The 27,120-nt window shown below is 37.8% G+C and overlaps 1 protein-coding gene across 2 annotated transcripts in view; it reads right to left on the reverse strand.

Moving 5' to 3' along the window:
* Positions 1 to 27,120, reverse strand: part of LOC116291300 (myoferlin) — a 43,846-nt gene that overhangs the window by 16,558 nt on the left and 168 nt on the right. Inside the window, exons 2-53 of one of the 2 annotated variants that reach the window (XM_031698466.2) lie at positions 24,320 to 24,381; positions 23,715 to 23,812; positions 23,308 to 23,413; positions 22,444 to 22,589; positions 21,698 to 21,899; positions 21,146 to 21,208; positions 20,993 to 21,046; positions 20,858 to 20,888; positions 20,710 to 20,777; positions 20,276 to 20,317; positions 18,442 to 18,492; positions 18,273 to 18,316; positions 18,082 to 18,164; positions 17,834 to 17,892; positions 17,446 to 17,508; positions 17,280 to 17,348; positions 16,893 to 16,936; positions 16,724 to 16,803; positions 16,422 to 16,522; positions 16,023 to 16,139; positions 15,778 to 15,877; positions 14,553 to 14,749; positions 14,126 to 14,238; positions 13,646 to 13,724; positions 13,430 to 13,558; positions 12,470 to 12,622; positions 12,099 to 12,254; positions 11,897 to 11,980; positions 11,591 to 11,670; positions 11,093 to 11,207; positions 10,436 to 10,663; positions 9,831 to 10,031; positions 9,401 to 9,506; positions 8,928 to 9,005; positions 8,423 to 8,601; positions 7,974 to 8,120; positions 7,572 to 7,691; positions 7,269 to 7,430; positions 6,588 to 6,753; positions 6,225 to 6,283; positions 6,027 to 6,131; positions 5,337 to 5,423; positions 4,566 to 4,697; positions 3,956 to 4,087; positions 3,837 to 3,872; positions 3,089 to 3,180; positions 2,502 to 2,672; positions 1,768 to 1,931; positions 1,209 to 1,327; positions 881 to 972; positions 646 to 741; positions 314 to 361 (exon numbers count right to left, since the gene is read on the reverse strand). In XM_031698466.2, coding sequence (XP_031554326.2) covers positions 314 to 361; positions 646 to 741; positions 881 to 972; positions 1,209 to 1,327; positions 1,768 to 1,931; positions 2,502 to 2,672; positions 3,089 to 3,180; positions 3,837 to 3,872; positions 3,956 to 4,087; positions 4,566 to 4,697; positions 5,337 to 5,423; positions 6,027 to 6,131; positions 6,225 to 6,283; positions 6,588 to 6,753; positions 7,269 to 7,430; positions 7,572 to 7,691; positions 7,974 to 8,120; positions 8,423 to 8,601; positions 8,928 to 9,005; positions 9,401 to 9,506; positions 9,831 to 10,031; positions 10,436 to 10,663; positions 11,093 to 11,207; positions 11,591 to 11,670; positions 11,897 to 11,980; positions 12,099 to 12,254; positions 12,470 to 12,622; positions 13,430 to 13,558; positions 13,646 to 13,724; positions 14,126 to 14,238; positions 14,553 to 14,749; positions 15,778 to 15,877; positions 16,023 to 16,139; positions 16,422 to 16,522; positions 16,724 to 16,803; positions 16,893 to 16,936; positions 17,280 to 17,348; positions 17,446 to 17,508; positions 17,834 to 17,892; positions 18,082 to 18,164; positions 18,273 to 18,316; positions 18,442 to 18,492; positions 20,276 to 20,317; positions 20,710 to 20,777; positions 20,858 to 20,888; positions 20,993 to 21,046; positions 21,146 to 21,208; positions 21,698 to 21,899; positions 22,444 to 22,589; positions 23,308 to 23,413; positions 23,715 to 23,812; positions 24,320 to 24,381 — 5,509 coding nt within the window. Of the gene's footprint in view, positions 1 to 313; positions 362 to 645; positions 742 to 880; positions 973 to 1,208; positions 1,328 to 1,767; positions 1,932 to 2,501; positions 2,673 to 3,088; positions 3,181 to 3,836; positions 3,873 to 3,955; positions 4,088 to 4,565; positions 4,698 to 5,336; positions 5,424 to 6,026; positions 6,132 to 6,224; positions 6,284 to 6,587; positions 6,754 to 7,268; positions 7,431 to 7,571; positions 7,692 to 7,973; positions 8,121 to 8,422; positions 8,602 to 8,927; positions 9,006 to 9,400; positions 9,510 to 9,830; positions 10,032 to 10,435; positions 10,664 to 11,092; positions 11,208 to 11,590; positions 11,671 to 11,896; positions 11,981 to 12,098; positions 12,255 to 12,469; positions 12,623 to 13,429; positions 13,559 to 13,645; positions 13,725 to 14,125; positions 14,239 to 14,552; positions 14,750 to 15,777; positions 15,878 to 16,022; positions 16,140 to 16,421; positions 16,523 to 16,723; positions 16,804 to 16,892; positions 16,937 to 17,279; positions 17,349 to 17,445; positions 17,509 to 17,833; positions 17,893 to 18,081; positions 18,165 to 18,272; positions 18,317 to 18,441; positions 18,493 to 20,275; positions 20,318 to 20,709; positions 20,778 to 20,857; positions 20,889 to 20,992; positions 21,047 to 21,145; positions 21,209 to 21,697; positions 21,900 to 22,443; positions 22,590 to 23,307; positions 23,414 to 23,714; positions 23,813 to 24,319; positions 24,382 to 27,120 lie in introns of both variants that reach the window. The other variant, XM_031698465.2, reaches the window with a different exon arrangement.

Here is a 27,120-nt window from a genome sequence, read left to right on the forward strand (position 1 = left end):
CCATTTAAGGCCCCGTGTCATTCCCTAGAGTATCATTTCTTTGTTTGACCTGTTGCGCATGCGAAGATACATGGATATGGATTAAACTCAAACAAAGAATCTTATTCTCAAGAGAATGACACGTGGTCTGAAATGGGAAAATACCACGCCCAAGGACAAGAGGTCTATTCTTTTCGTATATCGAAATATTCAAAATTATATGGCTTTCATGTGCTTAAAATTACGCTCCCACGTCCCTGAATGCTGAAAAATATTGAAATGAGAAAGAATTATGAGAAATAAAAAATACTGCATTAGTTTCATAAGATGTTACCTATAGTGAACGTCTGTCTTTTGTTTATCATCCATTCCATCAATCCAACTACAGTCGAAAAAAATGAAAATCAATATGAATTTAAACGACTCTTAAGCCCTCATAGCCTCCGTTGCAGACGTCCTGCGGGGTTTGGTTCGGATCCGAACCGAAGCCCGCAGGACGTCTGCAACGGAGGCTAAAGCCCTCACAGAGAGAACAATATCTCAATTTGTATTTGTATACGTGTAGTCACTGAATGGAAAAAAAGACTTTCATGTTCGTGTCCAGGCTACATGTCCTCGTGCAGGTAATGGATTGGAACACTGAAACTTCTTTAGTACGTGACGTACCCTTTAACGTAGATGTCGCTCATTTTTTCACCAGCAATGGAGGTCTCTTGAAGAAGGACATCTGTCGTATCCCAGATCACCAGTCGCAAAACATAACTGAATAAAGGATAAAACATTCTATAAGAGGTGAGCAATTTTGGAAGCAAGTCATCCATCCGTCCATCCGTCCATCCGTCCATCCGTCCGTCCATCCGTCCGTCCGTCCGTCCGTCCATATATTTATTCAACTGCTTACGATAATGGTTCCCTAGGTTCAATTCTAACAGCTGGTTTGATGTCTGCATCTTCTGTCAATGGAAATATATCAACCCACATCTGAACTTTTCCCTGTAAAAAAAATACACAAAAGACGCTAATTAACAGATCCTTGTTACGCGCGTTCTTATTGGCCGAGAAGTGTGCTGAATTTTTATATAGTCATCCTCGCTAAGCGCGCTCTGATTGGTCCGACGAACGCAGTTATCATAATAAAGTCACCTGGCTACGCGCGCTCGATCTGATTGCTCGATATATATCAGTAATATCAGTACATTACATGTCTTACATAGACTATTTTTCTCTACCTGTTCAATCTTTGGTTGTAAAGAGCTGTAGAGGGATCGTGTTTCAACATGTTCAGGAACCAATCCCAGGTGATGAAGAGCAAGAAGCGATAGTTGTTGGTCTGGGTATTCAGACCCCTCTGCAAAATAAATATTATCGTTAAAAACAAAACAATAAATTGATGTTTATTAGCCTTCGATAAAAAATCTCTGTATCATTTAGTCAAATCATGACGAATTAGGAAGAGAAATTAAAGATAAATGAAAAATGAAAAAGTAGAAGAAAAACGGACGAACGACCTCGACACGATTGTTAGGGGGATGTTGGGATAAGATAGATGGATGAATAAATGAGATAAGTAAGAATAGACGGAATAAGTAGATGAATGGGATGATGAATGGATAAATGATTGAATAAAAAAGGCATGCATGGTTGGATTGATGGATAAATCAAGAAATAAATGAATGAGGGAATGGATGAAAGGACGGAAGGATAATTGGAATGGAGGGATTGATGAACGAATAGCTGGATGGAATCATCGATTTTTTGGGTTAATAGTACTAGTATAGCTTATCGTACCAATACAATCATCAGGCGACATAGGAAAGCTGTCCGTTTCCACCACGAGTTCCGTAGGCGACTTTCCTTTTGGATAAAACCAATACTTGTATCCTTTGGCTCGACAGAAATCTTTCAAGATATCCTTGGGTCTCTTACTGTCGCGCCATGCAAATGGCCCAGAACTGTGAAAAAGAAGAGAGAAATAGAAATATGTGATAAACTTAACCCGCACGTGATACCAATACACTTCTATAAGCTTGGTGTAGAATTTTAAAGATTTCATACCATGTGTCATTCCCTTGAGAATAAGTTTATTAATTGTTTGAGTCGTATCCATTAAACAAAGAAATGACACTCGAGGGAATGACGTGGTAGGAAATAGGAAAACTTCCATTCCTCAATTTTAAAATAGGTTAACGATAATTTATTATTATTATTATTATTATTATTATTATCATCATCGTCATCAATAGCGACGTCGATAATGGTAAATGATAAAGATGGTAATAATGAATAAACACATGATGATGATACATGATGATGATGATACATAAAGATACATGATGATAAATGCATGATACATGATACATGATGATGATGATACATGATGATGATGATACATGATGATGATGATGAGGATACATGATGATGAGCATACATGACGATGATGATACGTGATGATGATGTTGATGATGATGATGATAATACATTGATGACGATGATGATGGTTTATTAGCATACAACTTTCTTACACAGAATATGTTTTTGGAAGTCCACACGAAGCATGTAATCTTGACAATAACCGTTGCTCCAAATCAATCACTGTTTCGCCTATAGTTTCATCAAACGTCCCCCGATCATAATCCATGACTTTAACCGTGAGATCTTTAACCGTTGGGAGTGAAGCTCTGAACTCAAACATTCTGGGGAAGACAAAAAAGAGAATTTAAAATAAATTAGGTTCGTTGACTCGTTAATAAATGACTCCTTACAGCAAGTTACAGCAAAACTGACAAAACCTGCAGTGTAATATTCAGTTTGTTGTTGAACTCAACAAAACCCAAGCAAATAACTGCCATAACCATTGCGAATCCAGATGGACAACGCCCAAAGTGTCATCCCGAAAGGATCAGTCCCACATCACATACATTTATTCAACCGAACTTTCCTTTTGAAAAACTCTTTGAAAATACAGGAGAAAAAAGGATGATTGGATTTATATTTGTCCTGCAAATTTAGTTCGACTGTGCAATTATTTAGAGCAGCAAGTTTTCTACGGCAGTAAAAAAAAATATTTTTCCTTCTCTAGAGATGAATTTTAGCATCGTTTTTCCCTTACTTTCCAAAGACAGGCTTCAATGTGTTATGTTTGCAAACACTCTTTTCGTCATATGTTTTATTACCAAGAGAAACAACTAGATAAGGATCCGCCTGAAACACGAAGAACAACAATTGGTAAGTTTTTTTGTGGGTGATCGTAGCTTAATAGAAGCACTGGTGACGTAGCGGTGAGAGCGCTCGCCTCTCACCAATGCGAGCGACCCGGGTTCGAGGTTCTCTCCTGTGCTTGTTGGTTCTTTCCTGTGCTTCGATGTTTTTTCCGGGTTCTACGGCTTTCCTCCATCCGCAAAAATCAACTTCTTAATTAATTCCAATTGGAATCCAGTGGAAGAAGAGCCATTCTGTGGAATCCACTGTGAACCCCATTATTATTATTTTCATTATTTATTATTTATATTATTAATAATTGTTCCCATTCACTCATTCATCTCATCTCGTCTTATCCTATTTATCGACGACTCATGCATTCAAATTCAATCAGCCACACATTCATCTCTCCATACGTCCATCCATCCGGTCTATCAAACCGTTTTCACAACAAGCCTGAGTTCTCTGAATATCGAAAAGCGCAGTAACCATCCATTCTCCATGCCTCGTATCTATTAACCCGTCCATTTACTCCATGCCTGGATCCATCTGTCTCAATCCTATTAATCCCATCCGTCCAATCCATTCTATACCATTCAATGTATCTTTTCCATTCTATCTGTCCATCCATATATAAATGAGATAACGTTATTACTTACAAGTCCGTTTGGGTCATGGGATTGTAGGTCAAAAGCCTGAAATTACACATCGAAGTTTAACTTTAAAATCAAGTCCTAAGTTTCCATTGAATCAATGATCAGTTGAGTTAAATACATACACATATGACGTAAGCTCGAACAAGGCACTTAATTGGCCACTTCCACTTGGTTTCAGGAAGGTTCGCATATACACTAGCAGGAAGTTCCTTTTTGCATTGATCTTCTTTGATTTGATAAATCCAAAAACTTGCCTGTAAAGACAAGAGTAATTTTTTCATTACTAACCTCAGTGAATTACCATCATCATCATCATCATTAGTAGGATTGTCATCATTACAATGAGCAACATCATTTAATATTATTATGATCGTTATAATAATTATCATTACTACTACTACTACCACTAACACCATTATATTTATTATATATAACAAAATTATCCTGATCACTGTCATTTCTACTACCAGCACAACACGCACTAGTCTCCTGCCCCATGAACATAATTTTATCATGAACGTCATCATAGCCGTCACCGCTGCCACCAGTATCATCATCATCCAGCACCACCAATGGCACATAGCACCATTACCATTATAATCATCATCGTTACCTCTTTTACTATTATTTTAATTGATCGCTGTCATCATTACCTCAATCACCAACCAACCATTCCATTATGCATTATCATCATCAGAGGCTTTCCATTATGCTATTCTTATTTTCACTAACCTTCAGTTGACCTATGTTGTCATCCTCATCTTCATCATCACCTTTAGACTTTCCTCGCTTCAGATTAAACGTTCCAACAAAGTCTTCCAAGCCTCCAAATTCTTCCATTTTTTCGAGCTCCTTTGGGAAAATCTACGGATAAAGTGCCTTTAAAATGAGTGAAACTATCTCTGATTTGTATTAAAAAAAAGTATTGATTTTTGCATCTCTTTTGCAACTTTTTTGTATTTTCTGCGGGAAGGAAATAGTTGCAGTGGAGATTGCATGTGTCTTACAACGAAACCTCTTTAACGAGATTTTGATTAAAGAGTATATCTGCACCGTCTTCAAGGAAATTGCTTTGAGCCCAAAAGAAATGGAAAGCAATCAAACAATATATAAACCTAGTCGATAACCTTGTCCAAGGCTCCATCTTCTCACCAGCAGACCTCAGTATATCTTGGGCATAATGTTTTCCCAAAATAGTCAGACCACGTGTCATTCCCTAGAATATCTTCTGCTCAAGAGAATGACAAGTGGTCAAAAATGAGAGAAAATTCCGTCCAAGCTAAAAGGAATATAGGAATAAGTCGGATAGTCCCATGCGCCATCTTGGAAGGTACTGTGCCTGTGCATCGAAGCGAGAACGGCATTGACCTTGCAATGATAGAGACCTTTATTAACAACATTTCTCTATGATAGCAAGGTCACCAACGTCCTTGCTACGATGCACAGGCGCGGTTACCTTTCAAGATGCCGCAGGAACAAGAATCCATAGCAACATTAACTTACCTTTAGTGTGTCATGGCCTGATTTCTTGTAATGGTCAAGGTGATCTCCACCATCAACATCGTCCCCAGAAGAAAACACACCAAAGAGCTTGCGAGACAAACATGAATATGTATATGAGATTTCTATCGAGTATGGAGAAGGTTTATTTAAAGAAAAGGCATATTTATGGCGGGAAACCGGACAAAATGAAATAGGTTTGGCTTGCACATCGACTCTATAAAATGGGAGGTAAATAGTCCTCTATCTCATTCAATGCATACCACTGCTTTTCGAAGACCACAAACTCATTTGTACAGGTTTCGTGTATAAATTAGATACCAGCCATCAAGAGTGTGAGATTTCAAATCAATGGTATTGTTCAAGGTACATTTTACATTACAGTTGACTTTTGCGAATAATTTTCTCTTAAACAAGGCTAAACCTGTAGAAACAAGCCTAGCCAAAAAACTACGGTATACACCTATTTTCAAAAACGTTGTCATCGACAAAGGCAATAGGCGATAGGTTATTCCGAAATGGTTTCGTTGAATACAAAGAATAAGTCTCAACACTAGGGTCCATGATTTTGACGAGAATAAGAAGCAGAAACACAAGTAATTTCAGCTATTCTTGGATCTTGGAATGACCTATCCTATTGCTTTTCACCTATCACCCTTCTTTGAAATAGGTATATCTAGGTCTTCGGCTTACTTTGTCGCTCAGTTTCTCTTGTCTCTCAACTTCTGCACCTGTTCCATTGGAGTCTTCTCTCACTGAGCTGTAGTATTTTGACCACCAATCAAATGCGTCTTCGCCCTTTACAACAAGATAAAAGATAGTGCAATTTTTTTAGATAAAAATCATGGTACGTCAGATTGATTCAAGCTCTATTATTGTATTTTATCTTACCTTTTTGTGAACTTCTCTATGTCTCACTGGCTTCACTGGTGATGGTGTCAGCGGCCCATCTGTGCCATAATCCGCAGATAAATATCAATTATTATTAATATTGTCTAATATTGCCCCTTGCAGTACGTCGGAATGCAGCTCAATTTGGAGGACATAACAATAGGTTTCTAATTCTCATGAGATTGAAATTCTTTTGTTTTGTCCTACAAATTGAGTTGCTTTGACATCACATGCAAGGGGTATATATACTATACAGTCTATATACTGAGTTAGCGAACCAATGAGAACAGGCTTTGAGTTCATTAATCATTGTAGTTCAAAATCTCCATAAAAAATTGTCTTATTTGATTGACATCTTCGTACCTGGTTCATCCATAGTTGGTCCTCTTCTCAACATTGGTCTCTTCTCAGAGTAATATTTCGTCAGCGATGAGATAGATTGAATACCAACTAATGGTTTGTTGTTAAACATGCGGTTATCGTAGACACGTATATTTAAGGCAGGAGTGAATGGTTCAACTGGCAGACACTAAACAAAACATTTACCTCACATCAAATTTAAAACAAAATGATACATTATTAACTTCTGAAGAGCTTCACATTGTTCTAAGCACATAAATAATCCAGCTAAGTTGACCTTCAGAACAAACTCAAGATCAACCAATCAGAATTGAGGATTCAACATTATATTTTGATTAGCATTTCCCATGATTCTGCCAAAACAACTCAAGAAATAGGATTTTTTGCTTCAAATTTACGGCACATGCTACTAGTTGAACTCATGGTGGCATTCTAGTTCATTCAACACGAGAAATCTACATTGTACTCAGCCCCCGCTAGGAAAATGCTAACCAAAAATAATCAGTTGACCCATAATCCTTTTCGGGGAACGGAGTCAACTCAGCTGGATTATACTTACAATTTTTACAGTTTTGATGAAAACTGATCGAGAATGAGTATTAAAAAACAGGCGCGGATCTAGGGGAACTTTATCGGGTGCTCGTACATCCCTTAGATTACTTCGTGTGCACACGAAGTACTCACCACGAGTTTTCTTGTCAGGTTTGGCTTGGAAAAGTTGGGGTATTTCTTGAGATTCTCCATTTCTGACTTGAAGACTTGTTCTCCCCATTCGAACTCGACGTTTGGCGCATTGACTTTACTGTATTTGTATTTCTTCATATTACGAACGCCCCAGCACAGTATCTGGAAAATATTAGGAGTCATTTATGAGTTTAACTGCAGATGTCATTAACTATTTAAACATCAATCTCTGACACTTCTGATACGGACATTAGACTCGAGTAAGGGAATCCTGTGGTTTTGAACCCATAACCGTAACCCTACCTCTACAGCCACTGTTTGCAGCTCAGGTCGTACGAGGTCCCGTACAGGAAGAACTGGATGAGCCTTCGTTGAATCTGTTTTCTTAGGAGTAGGACTAGCTGGTAGCTTCTCACCTTCGTTCTTTAGCAAAACAATAGACAGTGTTAACAGTGTTAAGTCATAAGTCAATCAGTAGTCGTTGTTGGTCGGATATTGTGAGGACATTGGTCGGTCGATTTTGTAGTATATGATGAGTAAATAGATCGTCTTGACCACGTGTCATTCCCTTGAGAATACTGAGATTCTTTGTTTAAGTTGTATCCATGTTTATATGTATTCTCATGCGCAACCGTCAAACAAAGAAATGGCATTTAAGGGATGACACCTAGTCGGGAATAGGAGAACCGATGGGGACAACCTTACCAGAAATAGTTCAGCGGCAGCCAACACTTGTCCTGCATTTTTCTTTCCGTTCTGAAGACCAACCCACTGCAGGACAGGAGGCGTCGCACCAGATCTGGTTTGGACCAGCGGTTGCATCATACAGCGACCAATAAAATCGTGCTTGCCCTACGAAATATTTCGTACAAAATCAGAAAGATGATGACGGTATGTTTATAAATAATGACCAGTCCCTAAAAAGCATTTGAATCTCATTTTTTCTGTTCCAAATGGTGGTCAAACAATGGGTTTTACTCAAGCTAAAAGGGGCAGCCATGTTTATTCTCATGAGATGAGAACCTTTTTTTAAACTGCATAAAGTTATTCTCATGCACTTGAATAGGAGGCTGTTCGTGGTGCTGTCAGCCAGAAAGAATTCTGCAAGAGACAGGAAATGAGGTCAAGTGAAGCCAAGAAATTGTGTGACTTACAGGGTCCCAGTCAAACACTTCCATGATGATCTTGGGAGAATTACCAACAACATCTTCTACTTTTTCGAATATCTCAACCTGGGAGAAGATCAGTGTTTCATCCCACGTTGGACTAGTGGTCTGACGCTTCCATTCTGTCATCTGACTTTGGTTGCCAAAGGCAACACGAACGTAAGGATCTGCGTGAAAAGATGTAACACACTGACGGTCACTTCTGGGTTCCCTTATTGGGGGAAGGGGGTCTGAGTACTCCGTTTTTGTCTCAGACACTTGTTTTTAGCATTGCTACCAGCTGATTGATACAAAAGTTGCGACAGGTTAAAAAAAGAAAAAAGAAAAAGAAAATTAAAAAAAGAAAACAACAACAACAACAAATAAACAAACAAAAAAAAAACAAAAAAACCTCTGTGTTTTATGACTGAAGACTCATTTGCACAGGCCTTTGAGCTGTGAGCAGTTGGATCCGTAAATACGTCACAACTTAAAAGCTCTATGAAATACGTACCGCTCATTCCACTGTCATCCAAGGCAAGCAGGTCACGTGCTTGGTAGATGTAGACCCAAAGTTGGTACTTGTGAGGTTCTGTAGAAAAAAATGATATCTTTATCTAAGTAATAATAACCAATTGAGGTTCCCCCTAGAAAGTATAAATTTATTACTATATGAATTTATTAACGTAAAGTCAATCTTTTAAAGCCATACTTGCATAGTCTTTGCTAACTGCCAATAGCGACAGACTTTAGAAACGAGAATGTTAAGTAATTGAACTAAGAGTATTTTTTACGTGAACAAGTCAACCTAATCTTTTTGCCAACATTCTTTGGCCTTCGCTGTAAGATGTCATCTTTATCCAAAACCACAAGAAATCGATCATTTTAGGGAGCATATTAATTACACAGGGATCCCACCCAATGGAACGTCAGGATTAGTGTTGCTGTTCGTCATGGCGGCTCCTCACAGCAAATGACGTCACTTACTATTGTATACGATGAACATCCGGGGTATTACAGTTATGTGACCTTCTCGTTCTTCATCGTCGAGGAGTTTCTCTGATTCTTTGCTTTTCTCTTTTGTCTTGGTTTTCTTCTTAACGAAATAAGGCATCAAATAGAATCACCAGGGTAATTACTAGGGATGTCTATAATTCATCTCTATCTCCCCTCCCCCATACAAATTTATGTACTCTCGCAAATGTTCGACAAAGCTGGCCATGATCAAAAATGACTTACCATAGGGTAGCCAGAGTTACCTATCGGAGGGTCACTTCCCGCTAAATAATTCCTCTCCCCCTCCCCTCCCCTCCCCTAATACAATTTCTTTCCTTCCTAAATCTATGAAATCCAGCTCCCCTGTCTCCATGGATCCCTGCTCGGTAAGCATAAGAAGTATTAGCATAGATTTACTTACAGATTTTGATGTTTTGATTTTTATCATCAGTTTTGGGGGTAGTTCAGCCTTCTTAAGGGTGGGATCTTTTTCGTGAACCAGTTCTCGAAGCAAGCGTTTTCTTCTCACTAAATCACTTGCTCTTGGTTTCACGTGGAATTTGCTTTTCACAAACGTCAAACTGTACTCCCAGCCTTCCTCGGCAAGCTTTCTCAACTTTTCCTAAAGAAATCAGAATTGTCAGTTTGATAAACCGGTTCTTATTACATTATGACATTTTCAGTTCAGTGATTCTGAATACTTTTCTCAATGCTTAAAATGCTTTTACATTATTCGTCTTATTATCATTTAGCTGAATAAATTTCATAACTCTCATTACCAGCCTTCTAAAAAGCAAACACTGCCCCCAGGCCCCCGTGCGATATCATCCATCCATACACTTGGCATTCGACAGCTGGTAGAAAATTCCAAACGAGACCGGAAATGATGTCTATTTATAGCGACCTTGTAAAATGTCGTCACAACACCAAAAAGTAAAATGCTCTGCTCTACGGCATGCCAGCTTCTCTATTTCCCACCACCACGAAAACTGCTCAAGAAGCTAAGAATATATTGCAATTGTCTACCTGTTTTCTTGCAGCACCAGGATCAACAAGTTCCCGTGTACAAATCCATCGACGCCTTCGCGTCATGTGCAGTGGTTTGACCGCCTTGACGAAGTTTGCGCCAGTCTCGCTGTACTCCCAACCTTCTTCATCAACAGCTCGATCTAAATCAACAGTCCATTCTTTAGATATCCATTGCCATCCCTCGGGACGAGGGAAATCTGCGGGACTATCTGATGGTTCCCCATCCTGTCAATCAAAAAATAATATAGTATTCAGTGTACAATAGGTGCTGGACTGCCTGTGGTAAATGGACTACTTTGACGATCCGGCTGCCATCTTGAATCACAAGGCATTATGGATCATCTAAGGGACAAATATACGAAGCTTTGTTACAATAATGGCGTCGATTGACATTTACGGCTCAAAACGACAAGACAATTTGACAAGAGATGAATTAAAATAAATGAATAGTTCCACAACTGAGGAAATTTCTCAAATATCGTGGGATCATCATTTCAGCATCTTCGTTTTGCTTGTCCCCCTGGGCGACCCATAATGCCTTGCGATTCAAGATGGTCGCCGCATCGTCGAAGTAGTCCATTGACTGTTATGCTTATCCATCCAGGCCCTGAAACAAAGGGTTCTCAGCTTTGATTTGAGTTTTCTAAGCATTACCGCCTCAGTCCAGTGCGATTTGGTATTCCATCCTCCACCCAAAAGATTTCTACTTTGGCTCTCGTAGATTTTTTCTGTAAAGATTGTCAGACCATAATCACGACCATAAAGTACGCTAACCAACCAAACAAAGATAATAAATTAGAAATATCGATATTTGAATCAAGTGAAATATTGGCCTTCCTGGTGTTGTGCGCGGAAAACTGGTGAAGAGTAAGACGCACGCAAAATCATGGTGCTCTTTTATGACGCCATTTGTCTTTTTCGTTTTACAAATTTTCAAAATTTAATCGGGTCACATTTATTTTGGTTTTCAGTCTGTTTTTCAGAGTTTGCCAAGCTTTTCACCATATTGAAAAAAGGCGTTCCCTAAAACAGTCACTTATGACTCAGCGCGCGTCCTTCTTGTTACAAGCCAAACCGCTCGCTTCGATCCCCCCCCCCCCCCCCCCCCTTTACCAAAATCCTTACTTCTAATTGTAAATAATAGGAACTCACCTCTTTTCGAGAATTGGTTTCCATTCTCCACTTAGCCGCCAGCTTTTTGGTTCGACAAACATGTCTTTATGTAATTCCATCTGTTGATTGTTTGGGAGCAGTTGGAATAATTAGCTAAATGTCATTACGTTTAAGTAACGCATATGCAAGAGAGAGGGGGGGATGAAGTGAAAACATAAATAACAGAAAAGCCATAAGCAACTAAATGGATGCATTTCTAAAATAAGCCTTTGATTTGGGCTACTAACCTAATTATTAATAATGATACTAATTGCAACAATCCTGAAAAGAGTTTATAACACTTACGTCACCACTTGCATTGGAGTAATGAGGTCGAAGCCCAATTCCTGGCTTACTCCACCCCAGGACTCCTCTTGTCTCATTCTCGTACTGAAACAATCGGAATATCAAATTATTACATCAGCGTACTATAAAGAGTCACGTGACTCCTCACGTGACTAATATCTGCCATACTCATAAATGATTGGGATGTATTGCTTATACTTACAGTCTCTGCGTACACTTTAAACTTCGAATTCCCCTCCTGATCTTCACGTGTACTCCATACATGCTGATGTTCTCTAAGGCCTACCCATAATTCAACGCGAACCATAGCCGGGATATGCTGATGCTCCCTATCACCAGTCGCTTGATTCCCAGGATACTGAAAACAAAATAGTAATAATATAAGTGAAGGATGCCTGTATGGGGATTTTAGAAGGCAATGTTTTGTCAATGTCTTCCAGCATGGCAGCCATGACGTCACATTCTCTCAACTATTCCCGTCCCCTAGATGTCCCCTTGATATAAAAATCCTCAGCTTCGGATGGCGATGCAGCTATTTATTCAATAAATAAAAACAAATCATCTAATATATACCTTCATTAAGAGTTCTACTGTTTTTCCACAATATTTGCCACAGGCTTCTTCGTTAGTCGAGTACAAAACATCTTGTATTGGTATCCTGTGGTAGGCTACTCTTTTCTCACCACAAAGCATCCAGATGATGACGTCAGGCATACTAATCTGAGGCTGAAAACATCAAATGAATTATATATAGTCGAAAATAGTAATATGAATTAGTAATAAATGGAATGCACGGAAATTATGTCCCTCGTTTAATGATTACTGGTATGCATTCCTTCCAATGAGAACAAATGGACAAAAGACGTGGCCGCCATGTTGGTTGACATGACAAAAGGCATCAAGAGCAAATATATATTTTGTCAAAGTAAACCAAAATGGCGGCCATGATGTCACAATATGTCAAATATGCCAATAACCTTCGCGGAGATAAGGTATCGCTATTTTTTTCAATTTTTCCTTAATAAGAATCAATTTATGTACCAATCCAATAATAAAGAACTGCTGCTTAGGCAGTGGCGGATCCAGGACTTTAAGAGGGGGGGTTCATTTTTGCAAATCTCGGCACAACAATAATGTTCTCTTGTATCATCATTTTTCCCATAAGGCACATCACTGGCCTAGGGGCGCTCCTGATAAGGATAACCTATCCACCAGTCACATTTCATATTAAATCTCATGAGTTAGTAACATACTTTTATTTATTTAAAAATATATATAAAAATCGAAGGTACCAGCCGGTGGGGGGGGGGGGGGGGGGGGTTCATTTGCACCCAATGAGCCCCCCCCCCCCCTAAATCCGCCATAGTTAGGAGTTAGGGACTTTGATATTTTCCCTAAAATCCTCATCTCATTGTCAGGATTTGAGAGACAAGACTAAAGAACCTGGAAAAGCCTAGGAGTCACCTCTAGAGGTCTGGTGGTTAACAATGATAAGTGCATTAACACTTTATGAATATGTATCCTTTTTCATACCTCTATTGCCAGGTTTTTCAAGCGTTGTAGAACTCCTTCCATCTTCTCCATGGTTTCGTTCAGGTTCACCTGACCTCCCTCCAAGTCCAATTTCTCCTCTTCATTTTTGGCATCTTCAACGATATATTGCTATAAAGGAAGACAAAACAACAAATATAAAATTGATTGTTAAATTAGTTACATAGGATTCATAAATTGCAGTGTTTAGTTACTTACAAACTCTTCTTTCCGTAGCTTCTGTATTTTATAATCAAGACTGTTTTTGACTCCAGGGGCTTCTAGGAACTCGGTGTCGCTGGAAAAGAGATCAAATTTTGTCTTAGAATCGAAGAACCTTCATCAGACCACGTGTCACTCTCTTGAAAATAAGATTCTTTGTTTCAGTTGTGTGTAAATTTATGTGTCTTCTCATGCAAAACAAGGAAATGATACTCTGGATAATGACACGTGGTCTGAAATGGAAAAACATGGAACCTTAATTTATCACGCAGTGCATGTTTGTTCTCATGAGAATAAATTAAAATCTTTGTTTAACCCGCAAAAAATTTATACTCAGGCACTTGAATTCAAGGCTACGCGTGGTGGAATATATTGTTCGAACCAACATGGCTGCCGCGTAAGACGACCCCTTGCCTACAAGCTAAAAATGGTTTATTTTTATTTCACTAAAACGTTTTGAGCTGAAAATACAATTACCTGCACATCTCTATTATTTCCTGAAAACATGACTTCAGTAATGCGACACCAGCCAAAACGTCATTTTCAAGAATCTTTTCAAACTTCACCTTGACTTGGTTCACCAAGATTTCCTGTTATTCATTTTGAAAAAATAGTTTAATATCTTTGCATTTCTACATGCTCCACGGCACGGGTTTGATTCTTGGTCTCTCTTGATTCAAGGGTTTTTGTCTGGGCTCTCCGGTTTTCCTCTTTCTGCAAAACCTAACACCTTTTTTTTTTCCCTACGCAACGTATACTGAGGCCCTTTCAAATTCTGGGTTTGGTAGGACTCTGAAGGTAGTTATAAAAAAGAAGAACGTGGAGCATTCTAATTCTACTTTTTATCATAATCATTTACTTATTTTCATCATATTAACAAAATCAACGAAAATAAACAACATACCAGTTTTTCACACAATCTGTTGATAATGTTCAGGGGTTCGATCCTAAAGGCTATGTTCTCCCAACGACAGTCTAGACAGATGCAAGGTTTGTAGTGTCTCCATGGTAGGTAGTGATAATGACAGCCATCATAGACAGGGTTTGTCGGGGGAGTGTTACAAGAAACCGCTGTCTCATCTAACGTGTTACCAAAATTCCCTGGAACGATAAGAATTCGATGTTTGAGATTTTGCCCACGGACCGTTACTCCACCATAGAAAACAGAGTCCCCTTCGAGGCACATTCAATACCAATTTAAAACCCTCTTAAAATTGCCAAACCTATCACGACACTGAGGGAAGTCAGCTGAAGTCATTGCCAGGGATTTCTTTTAGTCCTTCGTATTTTTCACGTCCCTCCCATACAGGATGAAGCTGTTTGGAAAGAGGGGACTATCGTTATACGTAGTCATCTGGACCACATGAAACCTGAAGTATTCGATTTTCTGGTTATTCGAAATTTACCTTAAGGTGGCTGCCTACTTTTGAACGTTCGATTTGAGCCCACGATGTGCGCGCGCTCAAAAACCGCTGAAAAATCTACAAGATTTTATTGAAGAACCATACGCGTTTTGAGCTTCAACAGGGCAAAACCCTCAAATTTTGCACGGGACTCTATATTTTTTGATAGCTCATTCGAAAAAACTCCTAAAAATCAAGGTTATATCAAGATTTTAGGAAAAGTTTAAATCAGGAACACGTGAAAAAATAGATTTTTGTAGGGATTTTTGTTCGACTTTATGAGATTTTTTAAGAGCACCGAAACTACAAAATATGACAAATCAATTTATCTCTCTGTCTTTTTGTCGAAAATATCCATGTATTATTGTGGAAGGATTGACTAGCCTTCGTTCGTGCAATCATATAGTCTGCAAATAACTATTATCTTATTCATCTTAATTTTTTTTCTAATCACTTCCGGTGGCGCAATTTTTACTCCAAAAGCTCGTGCGTAGGCTTCCATTAAATGCTGATTATCTCGAAAACGAGCTCGGGACACCCTATTTTTCTTTCCAGATTTGGAATCAGCATTAAATTTCAATTCGGAAAATCGAAGTTTTAAGAAAAGCTTAAATCAATTTCCAAAAGTAGGCAGTCACCTTAATCCAATTTTACGCTATACAAACACAAGTAGCTCTGCATTTTTATGTTTACAACAATTCATGGCCATCAAAAAAACAGACTTACCGATACTGACTTCGAACTCTATCACTTCATCGGTTCTACTTATCATGGCAGCATCTTTAAAGCACGCAAATAGCTTGAAGTGATCTTGTTTCAAGAAAGGCTGTAAACAGAAGGAAATTATAAAGAAAAGTTACTGGCGAGCTAGGAATTTGGAATAATTTTGCATGGGCGGGGGAGGAATGAGGAATGCGTGCGCATTTGAGTAGTAATAGTAATATATTGTGCTTCTTTGCTGTCTTTGTTACCTGGATCTTGATTTTGTCTTCATCGTGCAACTTGCTGGTCGATGGTTCACATGCAGGATCAGCCTGTTCTGTAGTGAGTTCAACCAATACTCTACCACGATACGCTGCACCTTCACCCTATAACACACACAATGGGGGAAATTATAGTAAATGATGGTGAGAGATTGATGCAAATGAGGACGAGAATATGATCGAAAAATCTTCACCCTACAAGACGAAGAATGACAGCAAATCATAGTAAATGATGGTGATAGAGGGTGACTGGGATGGTCAGTGATAGATGGTGACGAGTTTATTATTGAAAAAAGCTTTTACTCTACAAGGCAAACAATGACACCAAACTACAGCAAATGATGGTGATATATAGATAGTGCAGAGATAAAATCAAATATTACTTACAATTCCTTTGTCTAAATCCTCGTTCTCACTGGAAATCAATGAGAATTCCCTCTGAGAGCCATAGAAATTAACAAAGCAGGGACCAAATTGTGGATAGAAACCTAAGGGCAGGAAAAACACACAGTTATTTATCGGGATTTGGTATTACTGTTAGAAAGAAGCGAGGAAGAGAAAGGAAAAGAGAAAGGAAAAGAGATGAGAAACAAGGCAAGACAAAACGAGAGACAACAAAGAAAAGGAGAGTGGGAAGAGAAGAGAAGAGAAGAGAAGAGAAGAGAAGAGAAGAGAAGAGAACTGATTACCTGATCCATTGTCTTGTCCAGATATTTGTGAGAGTGAAAGCGAGGAAGTAGCGATGGTCTCAGGTGTTCGCCCTCGATCCCTAAAGAAAATTAAAACCGTGAAGAACTCAATTCAAGACAAGCCAAACTGATCAAAAAAATAACTAAACAAATCAATTTTTTTGTTTACCAGTCAAAGAAGCGTAGCTTGATTTTTTCACACATCGATGGCAGCTTCAAATAATAAAATAATCTACCGTTAGCCAACAACTAAATGAAGTACTCCAAAAAAATTGATTTTTCTAAGTTTATCCAAATTTAATCTAATGCGTTTACCGCTCCTGGGTAGACGGTGGAGGGAGAAAAAACCGGAGAACCCAGAAGAAAAACCCTCGAAGCACAAAAGAGAATTAAGCAACAAGCAACTCGACTCACTCGGGCACCGAGACCGCCAGGGCTTGAACCCGAGTCTCATTGTTGAGAAGCTGCACATTAGCAGTGATACGCCACCCATGCTTCCCTATGGAGGTCTGAGATGGGTGAACATTGCGTCCAAACACTAGATTTATTCACTTACCATCACTGGCAATGTAAGCAGTTCGTTGTATGTAGGGTTATTCTGCCGAAATTTTGTCGTAGTTGAAACCTTAGGTGGAAAGAAATAATAATTTTATCTTGGCTGTGCATCACCCTTAAGAGAGTGTGTTGAGACAAGATGTTTAACACCGCCTAGTTTTTCTTACCTTTTTTCCGCAGAAACCAAAAACCATGAACGGGTCAACCAGTTTTGCCTTCTCGTCTGCACTCTGAGGAGTGAAAAAAATTAAAAATTAAAAAAAGGGATTTTTAAAAAAACATGGATTTTTCTATCGATAGCCCGGAATAACCCCTGGGCATGGTATAAACTCACGAGATTGGAATTTATCGTCAAGTAAGGTTTTGCGCAGGAAGAGAAAGAGAAATCAAGGGAAAAGCGCAAATTCTGTTCTTGACATGCCAAAATTCTAAGAATCCAACACGGAACCACATGCAGAAGTAAAAATGTAACTGAACTATTGCATGCTACACCACCCTTGATTCACTAATACAGATCATGAATGAAATATTGCGATGTGAATATAGGTTTGTCACCTCTTTGTTGCCACCAGGTAAAAACCAACGTAGAATACTTCTTCCTAAACCTGTGTCCACTGAAAATACCCATAGAAAGTATTAGATTCATTACGTGTATCATTATCATCCAGATATCATCATCATCATCAACATGCAACACCATCATTATCATCATCAGCAGCAGCACCCATCACCAGCTTGCCTTATCATCATGTATCATCGATCATTATTATTACCATCATGTTTACTAGGGTGGGTCAACTTACTTCTTGGTAGATCTTCAGCTTGATAAACTTTGAGTAAGAATTTAGCTGGTTGTCTAACGAGACCAACAGGCATAAGACAATTCCTAAAAGAACGAAATAGAATTAAAGAAGCATGAAAATATACAAACTTCAATATGGTATCTAAGAATATCTTGTCACAGGTTACTATCTATTGCAAAACTTCTCCTCACGATTCAATGTCTTCTTCTTCTTCATTATCTTGCTGTGGTACATACTACAAAAAGAACAGAATTTTTTAAATTATTTTTTCTTCTTTTTTTTCTTTATATTTTGAATGAATAGAATCAAAGATGAGAAAAGACGTGTCACGCAATCTAAGAAGAGAGTTGCGTTACTTACTGGAGACTCGTCACCAGGTCCTAAAACCATTGCTGTCACCTTCAAATATCCCTAAGAGTTAAGAAACAATGGGTTGAAATTTCCATTTACCCTGGAAAAAGTATATAAGTCTTATTGCGGTTTAAAAGCTTTTTTGTTACACAGTGACGTAATACTATGAATTATAGCGAGCTCTGATTGGTTACAACTCGAAGCGAATGTCTGAAACACAAAGTCGTGTGCAAAGCCGCCAAGCTTAACAAAGCAACGAAAAAATATTTTCGAGCAAAAATAAGGGGAAATTTGAACTGAAACGCTCAAAAGTGTAAAATGTAAGTAAGAATCATTACATATATGTAAATTTTTTTATCTAAAAAAAAAAAAACACAATTCACAGATATGTAAGCAAAAATATGTGCTCGGCGATGAAGACAAGATTAGCGAAATCTCAGCAAGGGGATTTTCCAGCCATGGAAGATCGAGATGCTAGAAAAATCAATGCTAAAATACTTCATAAGAAAGTCAAAGAGTACATTGAGGCATCACTCTTAGCTTTGAGTACGATAACTTTAGTCTTGCTTTGAAATTTTGGGATCGAATTCGGACGACGATAAACTCATTTAATAAGACACTGCGGAGTCAACCAAGATATATACTTACTTGAAGAATCATCTTGTGATGTTAAGATCTTCCATAGTTTTTTCCTGATTTTTAGTCATTAAACTATTCGACTATCGAAATAATTCTATTTAAACTTTTGCCATTATTCACTAATAAGTATTCCAAACATCTATAAGTTTTGAAAACTAGTTTCATTGAATCGTCTTCCCAATGTCTGAAACATTTCGCGCGTTTTTGGAAACGGAGTGCCCATTCGTACGCCCGTCGTACGTCACCCGCACGGCGACTTGCTATTCGTACGGGAGTCAAAAATTTCGTCGATTTTTTCAGGAACTCTGTATTCTTTTCCAACCTAATAAAGATATCTTTTTAGACCAGTTAGGCGATTCATGTCAGTGATGCAATTTTGATTCAAACTTGTTTGACGAGTCTTTACTCCGTAGCTAGCAACTCACTTTCGCGACATCGTGTAGTCTGACGTCAGTGTCACGGCGGGAAATGTCACGCAATAAAATTTATGGCGACTCCCGTACGAATTATTCGCGATTGTTATTCGTACGGGAGTCGGTTTAGCGAATATGGGAATTCAATCAAGTGACATGTACAGTGACTGCTCCGAGACATGCAGATAAACATGTACAATGTTAATTATAAGTGAATTATAAGTGAAAAATGTTGGTGAATATTCGCTGAACAGACTCCCGTACGAATAACAATCGCGATTGTTATTCGTACGGGAGTCGTCAGAAATTCTATAATGCGTGGCATTTCCCGCCGTAACAATGACCTCAGACTACACGAAAGAAATTCTAAGTGTCGCGAAAGTGAGTTGCTCGTAACATCACTGACATGAATCGCCTAACTGGTCTAAACAAAATATCGTTATTAGGTTTGAAGAGAATACAGAGTTCACGAGAAAAGGTGACGTAAGAATAGCCACTCCGTTTTGGAAAAGCATTTTTTATTTTACTAGTTGGGAGAATTCACGTTTTCGAAGGCTTAAAAACAAAGCTAAAACACAATTTTTGCACTGCTCTATCGGTAATAAAACAAGAAATGCCATCTTTGTTTTGTTGAATTAGTTTGAGTTTGAAAAATTCAGAAAACTGCCTATTTGAATCGAGTAAAAAAAATTAAAAAATTGAACTATGAGTGTAATTCATCCAATACTCCTTTTGAGTTTTCGTCACTTTCTGTTTTAGGCTAAGTAAGTGGGACTGAAATGCTATTTTACCGCTGTTTCTCCGTCTCTTCCTCGCTCTCTTGACTGTTTGGTCTACAAGTGAATCAAAAAATATATATTGAAATAACACATTGATTATTTTACAAAAATTTATGAAAAAAACAAAAGGAAATGGTCGACTTTATAGAAAATGAAAAATAAGAGGAAGGACTTGAAGGTTTAAGCTGGAACTGGGATTTGCTTCCATTTCTTAGCTTAAATTGAATGTAGGTACTGTGCAGAGACCGTTGCGATCAAGGTCACTGGGAATGGAAAAAAAAGGACCAACAATATTTTTCAAAATTTGTCCCTTGGTCTAGGATTTTGCAGGACATTGTATTTAATCCCTTAACAGGGCAACGAAAGGACTCCAATTCCATAGAAATTGTACCTCGAAGAGGGGATAGGTTACTCTCAATGGAAAAAGGAAAGTAAAAACGGTTTACCTCGCTATCATCTTCTAGTTTTTCCCCTGTTCCCGTCAACAGGATCCATTTTCTTATAAACGCGTGTTCTACAGTATAAAATTTGTATTAGTACAGATCAGTTGATAATAATAATGAGCTACTACGAAGGGAAGGTAGTGTTCATTACCTGGAAACTCATAAATTGCACCAATATCACTCTAAAAAGTAAAAAGAAAAATATATATTGAAAAAGATATTGCAAAATGAATGAATCAATTAATGAAACAAAGAAGGAAAGAGAGACCTAAAATAACACCGATACCTCAAAAAATCCCAGAAGTCTGTTCGAAACTATAAAGTTCTTTGAGTCGAACACCTAGAACAAAAAAAAAAAAAAAAAAGAGTTGGTAATAAACACAAGGTGTCACATTCTTTAATATGCAAAACGGAAAACTCCGCTCGTAAAATCAAGTACCTCCAACACGAGCAAGTTATCAAACAGTTCGGCCTCTGAAGTATGGAAGTTGAAGGTAAAGGTCTGTCAAAAAAAAAATCGATTTTCGGTTAATATAGTTAATAAATATGCATTTTTACAGGTCTGAATGATTAAATGCGAAAGACTTTAAGTGGCTTATTTCCAACGGCTTAATTATTTTATCGACTTTTTACTGCGATATATTGCCCAATCAACTTTTAGTGTGACGTCAATCGTATGGAAAAATAACTTGCACGTCCAAAACGTAAAGCAGTTCTTTAAAGATTTTTTTTACTTTTGCTTCAATTGCTTCAGGTAGGGATTTGATCACTGAGAAGAGTTTTTGCTTTATTTTAGTGGCTTTTGCGAGTAGGGTTGGACCCCAAAATACACCTCAATTTAAAAGCTCTATTGGATTGGTCAAGGCCAAGAGGAACGCGCGCTCAGAAGACAAGGACACAGAAACTTGAATTATTTGATCATGCGCATGACAGGCATTTTCTTCCCGCCATTATATTATGATAATGAGATTGATAAGATATTACCGCTGACCTGATTGAAGACAGGATTATTTGTAGAGTTTTTCTCTCTTGTTTGCTGTTTCTGGTTTTTGACCGTTATTCTCGTAATTGGAGAAATGTTTACTCCAGGAAGCTGGCGTCCTTCGTGGATCGTTACACGAATTTTGTAGTGCTGTACTTTCGTTGACCACTCTCTTCGTCCCTTTCTTAGGGTTCTCCTTCTCCTCTTCCTGCTGTAAGGAGAAAATATTAAAGGTACATATTGAACAAGTGCATCTAGACTTTACGATGGAAACAATTTTACGGTATAATTATTATGTGATTGCACGACACGTCGTTGGGGACGTGTTGTGGTATTAAATGCCACCAACATGACCACCATGACGTTCCGGCTCTTTTGAGTCTCTTTAGAATGCTTGCAACCCATTCATAGAGATTAACAATAAAAAATAAAAAAACCCAAAATGATAATCTAAAAAACAACAATTTTATTTACTTTTACTCAGACATTCAGGCTCTCAATCCGGGATCCTGATAAAATACGGCCCATGTTCCTATATTCTTGGCGTGCATGCTGCTTCATAGCCGCCATGTTGGTTGACGATAACAAAGCATTCCTCATTTAGATATCTTGTTAGATCAACCAACATGGGGGCTGTTTTAATGTTATTTATATTTCAAGGGATTTTGAACCATGTGGTTGCACCCCAAGAATAGCACATATACATGCAGCAGTAAATTTCTCATACTTGAATTCGGTATCTGTCTTTCTCGTACCTTTTTCTTTGTGCTGTAACTCCTTGTTCTTCATCCTTTTCCGCCTCTTCATCCTCGGATTCTTCATTCATGTATTGTAGTTCATACTGCTGTGTTTCTAACTCGACTTTAGAAGGTTTGTACTGTAGCCTCAGAACTATCTTGGACTGCGCAACAGACAATATAGAACTTCAGCAAAAGTATGAATGAATTGTTACACCACGTTTTTGTTCACGCTATGCAATGAAAATGTACAAAACCAGAGAGAGGCGGAAGGGACTAAAAACATACTCTTCAGCATAGCTTTCTCATGCTTTTATGACAATTATCATATACCCGATCCCTTCTATATCTCGAGGATTCTGTTGCTCGATCAATGCGCGTTTTAATTCTTGAACGTTAGCTTTTAAGGGTATATGACATGATGGATAATAACCTCTTCTCTATTATTCATTTTAGGTAATCATAGATGATTATGAATGTATAAAGGGTCGTGTGGTCTGATCCCACTTTGTTGAATGCGATATGTGGACTAGGTGATGAGTGGTCAAAGCTGTCATCCACGTCATGAAAGAACAATGGATGCTCACTACATCAGGTGCGTACATGATTGGTTAAAGCAGGCAACTCTTAAACAGCTTTCCAGCCCCACCCAAAAGCTATGTATGTTTGTAAACTGACTACTATTAATTCTCCTGTCCCTAGGCGAAATCCACTCGATCTAACATTTGTCCTTTTCGCGTTCCAGAAATGCTACGTTAATGTTCATGATCATAGAATACATTCATTCCTACAGTCTCCCACACCACTGGCTTATGACTTTTAAGCCAGATTAAATTTAGATATAGCTTTTTACGAAGAGGAAAACCGGTAAATGTTACTCACTGTGGTAGCTCTGTCATATTTGTCTAGAAGTGGATAGGTACGTTCCAATGTGTAATCTTTAGTCTTCAGTAGTTCTCCCAATGATATCGTTACTTGACCAAGAATTCTGTCAAACAAATCAGTACATCATAATCGATAATGCGCAGTCTGATTGGTAAACTGAAATTTCAGCTGTGAAATATAGTGATACATAGTCAGCCGCTAGTCAGTGCAGTGCAATAGTTATTCAAATTGGTCGCCATATTTTGATTCGGTGTATCAGAGACAATTTTTCTATAACACCGAGGGTAGATTTTTTTTTTTTTTTTTTCTTTCTTTAGAAAATATCATTACCTCTCCACCCCCCTCCCCCAAAAAGTAGGATAACTAGATTGAGCGCCGCCATTCCAGCACGCATGTTAACTTACTTTCTTTGAAAGATTTTTTCCCAGTCTTTCACTTTGACATCAACCTCATCACTGGAAGAAAGAGCTTGTCCACTGACGTCCCATTCCAAGACGTTATTCTAAAATAAATTTGAAACAAGGACGATAAGCCTGTATTGTTTTATTCGTGTAAGGGACCGTGTAGGGGGAGGGGTGGGGGCATACATGGGTTCTTAATACCATTGAAGGGGAGATTAGTAATGCATAGACAACTTGTCAGGTATCACATTATGGACGTTTCATAATGCCTTGCGATCCAAGATGGCCGCCGTATAGTAGAAGTAGTCGACTGAAAGCAGCAACTACTAGTATTTATTAATAATTGGGTCCACAAAAAGACAGTCATGCCTTATGGGAGTTCGGGATCAGTCAATCTTTATTATGTCGGTAATATACTCCTTGCATGTGACGTCAAAGCAGCTCAATTTGGAGGACAAAACAAAAGAATTTGAGTCTCCTGAGAATTGGAAATCTATTGTTGTGTCCTCCAAATTAATCTGCGTTCCGACGTGCTTTAAGGGGTCTATAAAAGTACTCCGACCAAATGGTGATGAATAATGTCTCTAACTCTTGTTTTACGATCTTACATTTTCTTCTTTCCACACAGGGTTGAGATTATTTTCGATGTAAGCTGTCTTTCTCTCTTCTCCTGTTCGATAATAAAGAGATTGGACCAGTGTAATTAGTTCTTGATTTTATTGGAATGAAGTCAGCAGCTCGTATTAGTCATGATGGATTAAATCTGATCCACTCCAACCAAGCCAAAAAAAAAAACAACTGTAAGTAGTAAGTATAGGAAATCGCACGATCTCGAGTACAATTTGGAAATTAATAGACACGAGTAATGTTTTGAAAGTTCTTGTAATTGCACGAGCCTTTAGGCGAGTGCAATTAAAGAACTTTCAAAACATTACGAGTGTCTATTGATTCCAAATTGTACGAGAAGATCGTGCGATTTTTTTGTTTATAGTTCACTCAACAAAATTTCAGTAAAAAATGCGCATCGACGCCGTTCACCTTTGTCTATTCAGTCCATCGCGCAACTGAAATGCATAAAAAAGATTAGTTCTTACGGCTTTAAAATTTTGTTTATGTTTTTTAAGTACAAAATGATAGAAAATAAATGTTTTGACATTGTTTTGGCCGTGTTGCCATAGCAACTTAATTCGGTACTCCTACGGAGTACAATTAACGCTATAATTGTACTCCTCCCGACCAATCAGAGTCGAGTAATTTTGTTGAGTGTACTATAAGTAGTAAAATAGGTTGTGCTCAAAGGAATAAGTATTTTGTCACTATCAATGGACGTCATTTCCGGTCTCGTTTGCATTTTTTTTCGGCGTAATGGCAAATTACCTATGAAAATGTACCAAGCAATTCTCTACTTTCACATCCCCGTAATACTTTGCTTCTTTGGGGGGTAACCAGAGGGTAAAAACCCGCTTATTTTGCTGAAGGCTGATCAGACAATGTTGACAATACCTTGTTTGGTATCCAAAAATAAAATGAAGAAGTAAAAAACAGAAAAAGATAGAAGCTTGAAGACGTTCAAGGTAAATTTTAAACATTTTTTCGTAATTCAATACATTTTCTGTAAGACCAAAACTCTTGATGGTCTGTACACGCAAAAGTAACTTGGAATAAACTGATAATCAGTATTGTACAGATAAAAGCAGGTATAGTATAAATTCAATTAAGAAAAATTTCAATTTGGGACAGTTTTTTGATTGGTTACCCCCCAAAGACGCAAGGTATTATGGGGATGTGAAAGTAGAGAATAGCTTTAATGTGAATCATTTTGGACTACTAGTACTTCATTTAACTAATGTGCATTGTTTGATTTAGTGATTTAGCCATCCTGATCATAGTCTGAGCTTTACAAACACTTGGCATCAATTAAAATAAACTTAGTATCAATACACCTGATTATCAGAGACGGCGGAGCACTTTTTAAAGTAGTAAAGGGAGGATGGACAGTTATCTCTGTTTTTCTTCATAGCATAATACTCCAGTTTCGATTTCTCTTTGCTTAGCCTTAATTAGTCTCACATGCGCGTTATAATAGTATTCAACTATTCAACCAAAACCTGTGCATTTTACTCATTTTGATTAATATTGTGATTAAAATACACTTATTTCAGTAAAGTTAGTCACCTGAAAAACTATAAAGCTGAGGCCGACAAGGATTATGGGTAGATTCATTTTACAAGTTCAACCGCTCGATAACTGCTCATGGACTTGCGAATCTTTTACCATTTACAGTCTCACCTCTTCTGAGCATCATCGAGCTGCATGTATTAAAAAAGCTTTGCATATATATACTTTTTTTGATATGAAAAGTTTCCCATGATGCTCAGTGATCTCAGCTTTCTAGGTTTTTGGTGACTAACATCATTGAAATAAGTGTATATGAACCAATTATAAAATACAGAATTAATCAGAAATATTACATAAGGCGAAAATATGAAATATTCAGATATAGATCTCGAGTTTGCTGGACGCAAAATAATAAGTAAATGCATAAAATGGACGTGTTGATGAGCATCCATTATGGGTGCGTCGTTCACGAGTTTGCTGGACGCAAAGTAAGAAGTAAATGCATGGAATAGACGTGTTGATGAGCATCCATTATGGGTGCGTCGTTCAGATGAACCCAGGCGAGGAAAATTATTTTGTATTTTAATAAATTTTGAAACCATTATGCAAATAGGGCTTTTAAACTTTCCGTTAACTTTATTGTTTTCTTTTTTTTTCCGAAATATATATTATTGTTCAGTGGCAAAGGATCTTCACAGAAATGAAAAAAATTAGTCAAACCTACTCAGCTTTACATTTTTTTCAAAAAGAAAGTGAAGACTAAAGTGTTATAACACTACAGAAATAACTGAACAATTACCCCGCGAGCGGAATAATCAAAAGACTAGACCGTGATAGCTATTTCAAGTGTTTTGACTATAAGATATTAAAAAATAATGTTTGATAAATCATCGACAATTATTTATCTACACTAGAATTGTTGAAATTGTTTTTGAAAAGCCGTTAGTGAGCCTCTTCAATAAGCTTTTGCTCTTGGGGCAAACTAAAGACTATATGAGTCTAATTATATATATTTTTTGAAAATGTAAAAAATGTGAGTCTCCGGGCCGTAAAAAATTCTATCGCTCGTTTTAGAGTAAACTTAATCAAACAAATACAGTATTCACTGGTATCAGTTGAACGTAAAATTTTGTCATTCTGACTTTCATCTTAGTGTTTTTCTGAGTTTTATGGATTTTTGTGTTATCGGGTTAGTTCAACTTAAAATACAAAGCTGTTGTGCTATAACAATAGTTCGGATCCAATAGTTCTATAGATGTTAGTCATATGAATTTCAAAGTATCAGTCAGCA

Source organism: Actinia tenebrosa, unplaced genomic scaffold (genome assembly GCF_029948245.1).
Source record: "Actinia tenebrosa isolate PJP-AT-01 unplaced genomic scaffold, QUT_ActTen_1.0 PGA_scaffold12__29_contigs__length_12842862, whole genome shotgun sequence".
Lineage (NCBI taxonomy): Eukaryota > Metazoa > Cnidaria > Anthozoa > Actiniaria > Actiniidae > Actinia > Actinia tenebrosa.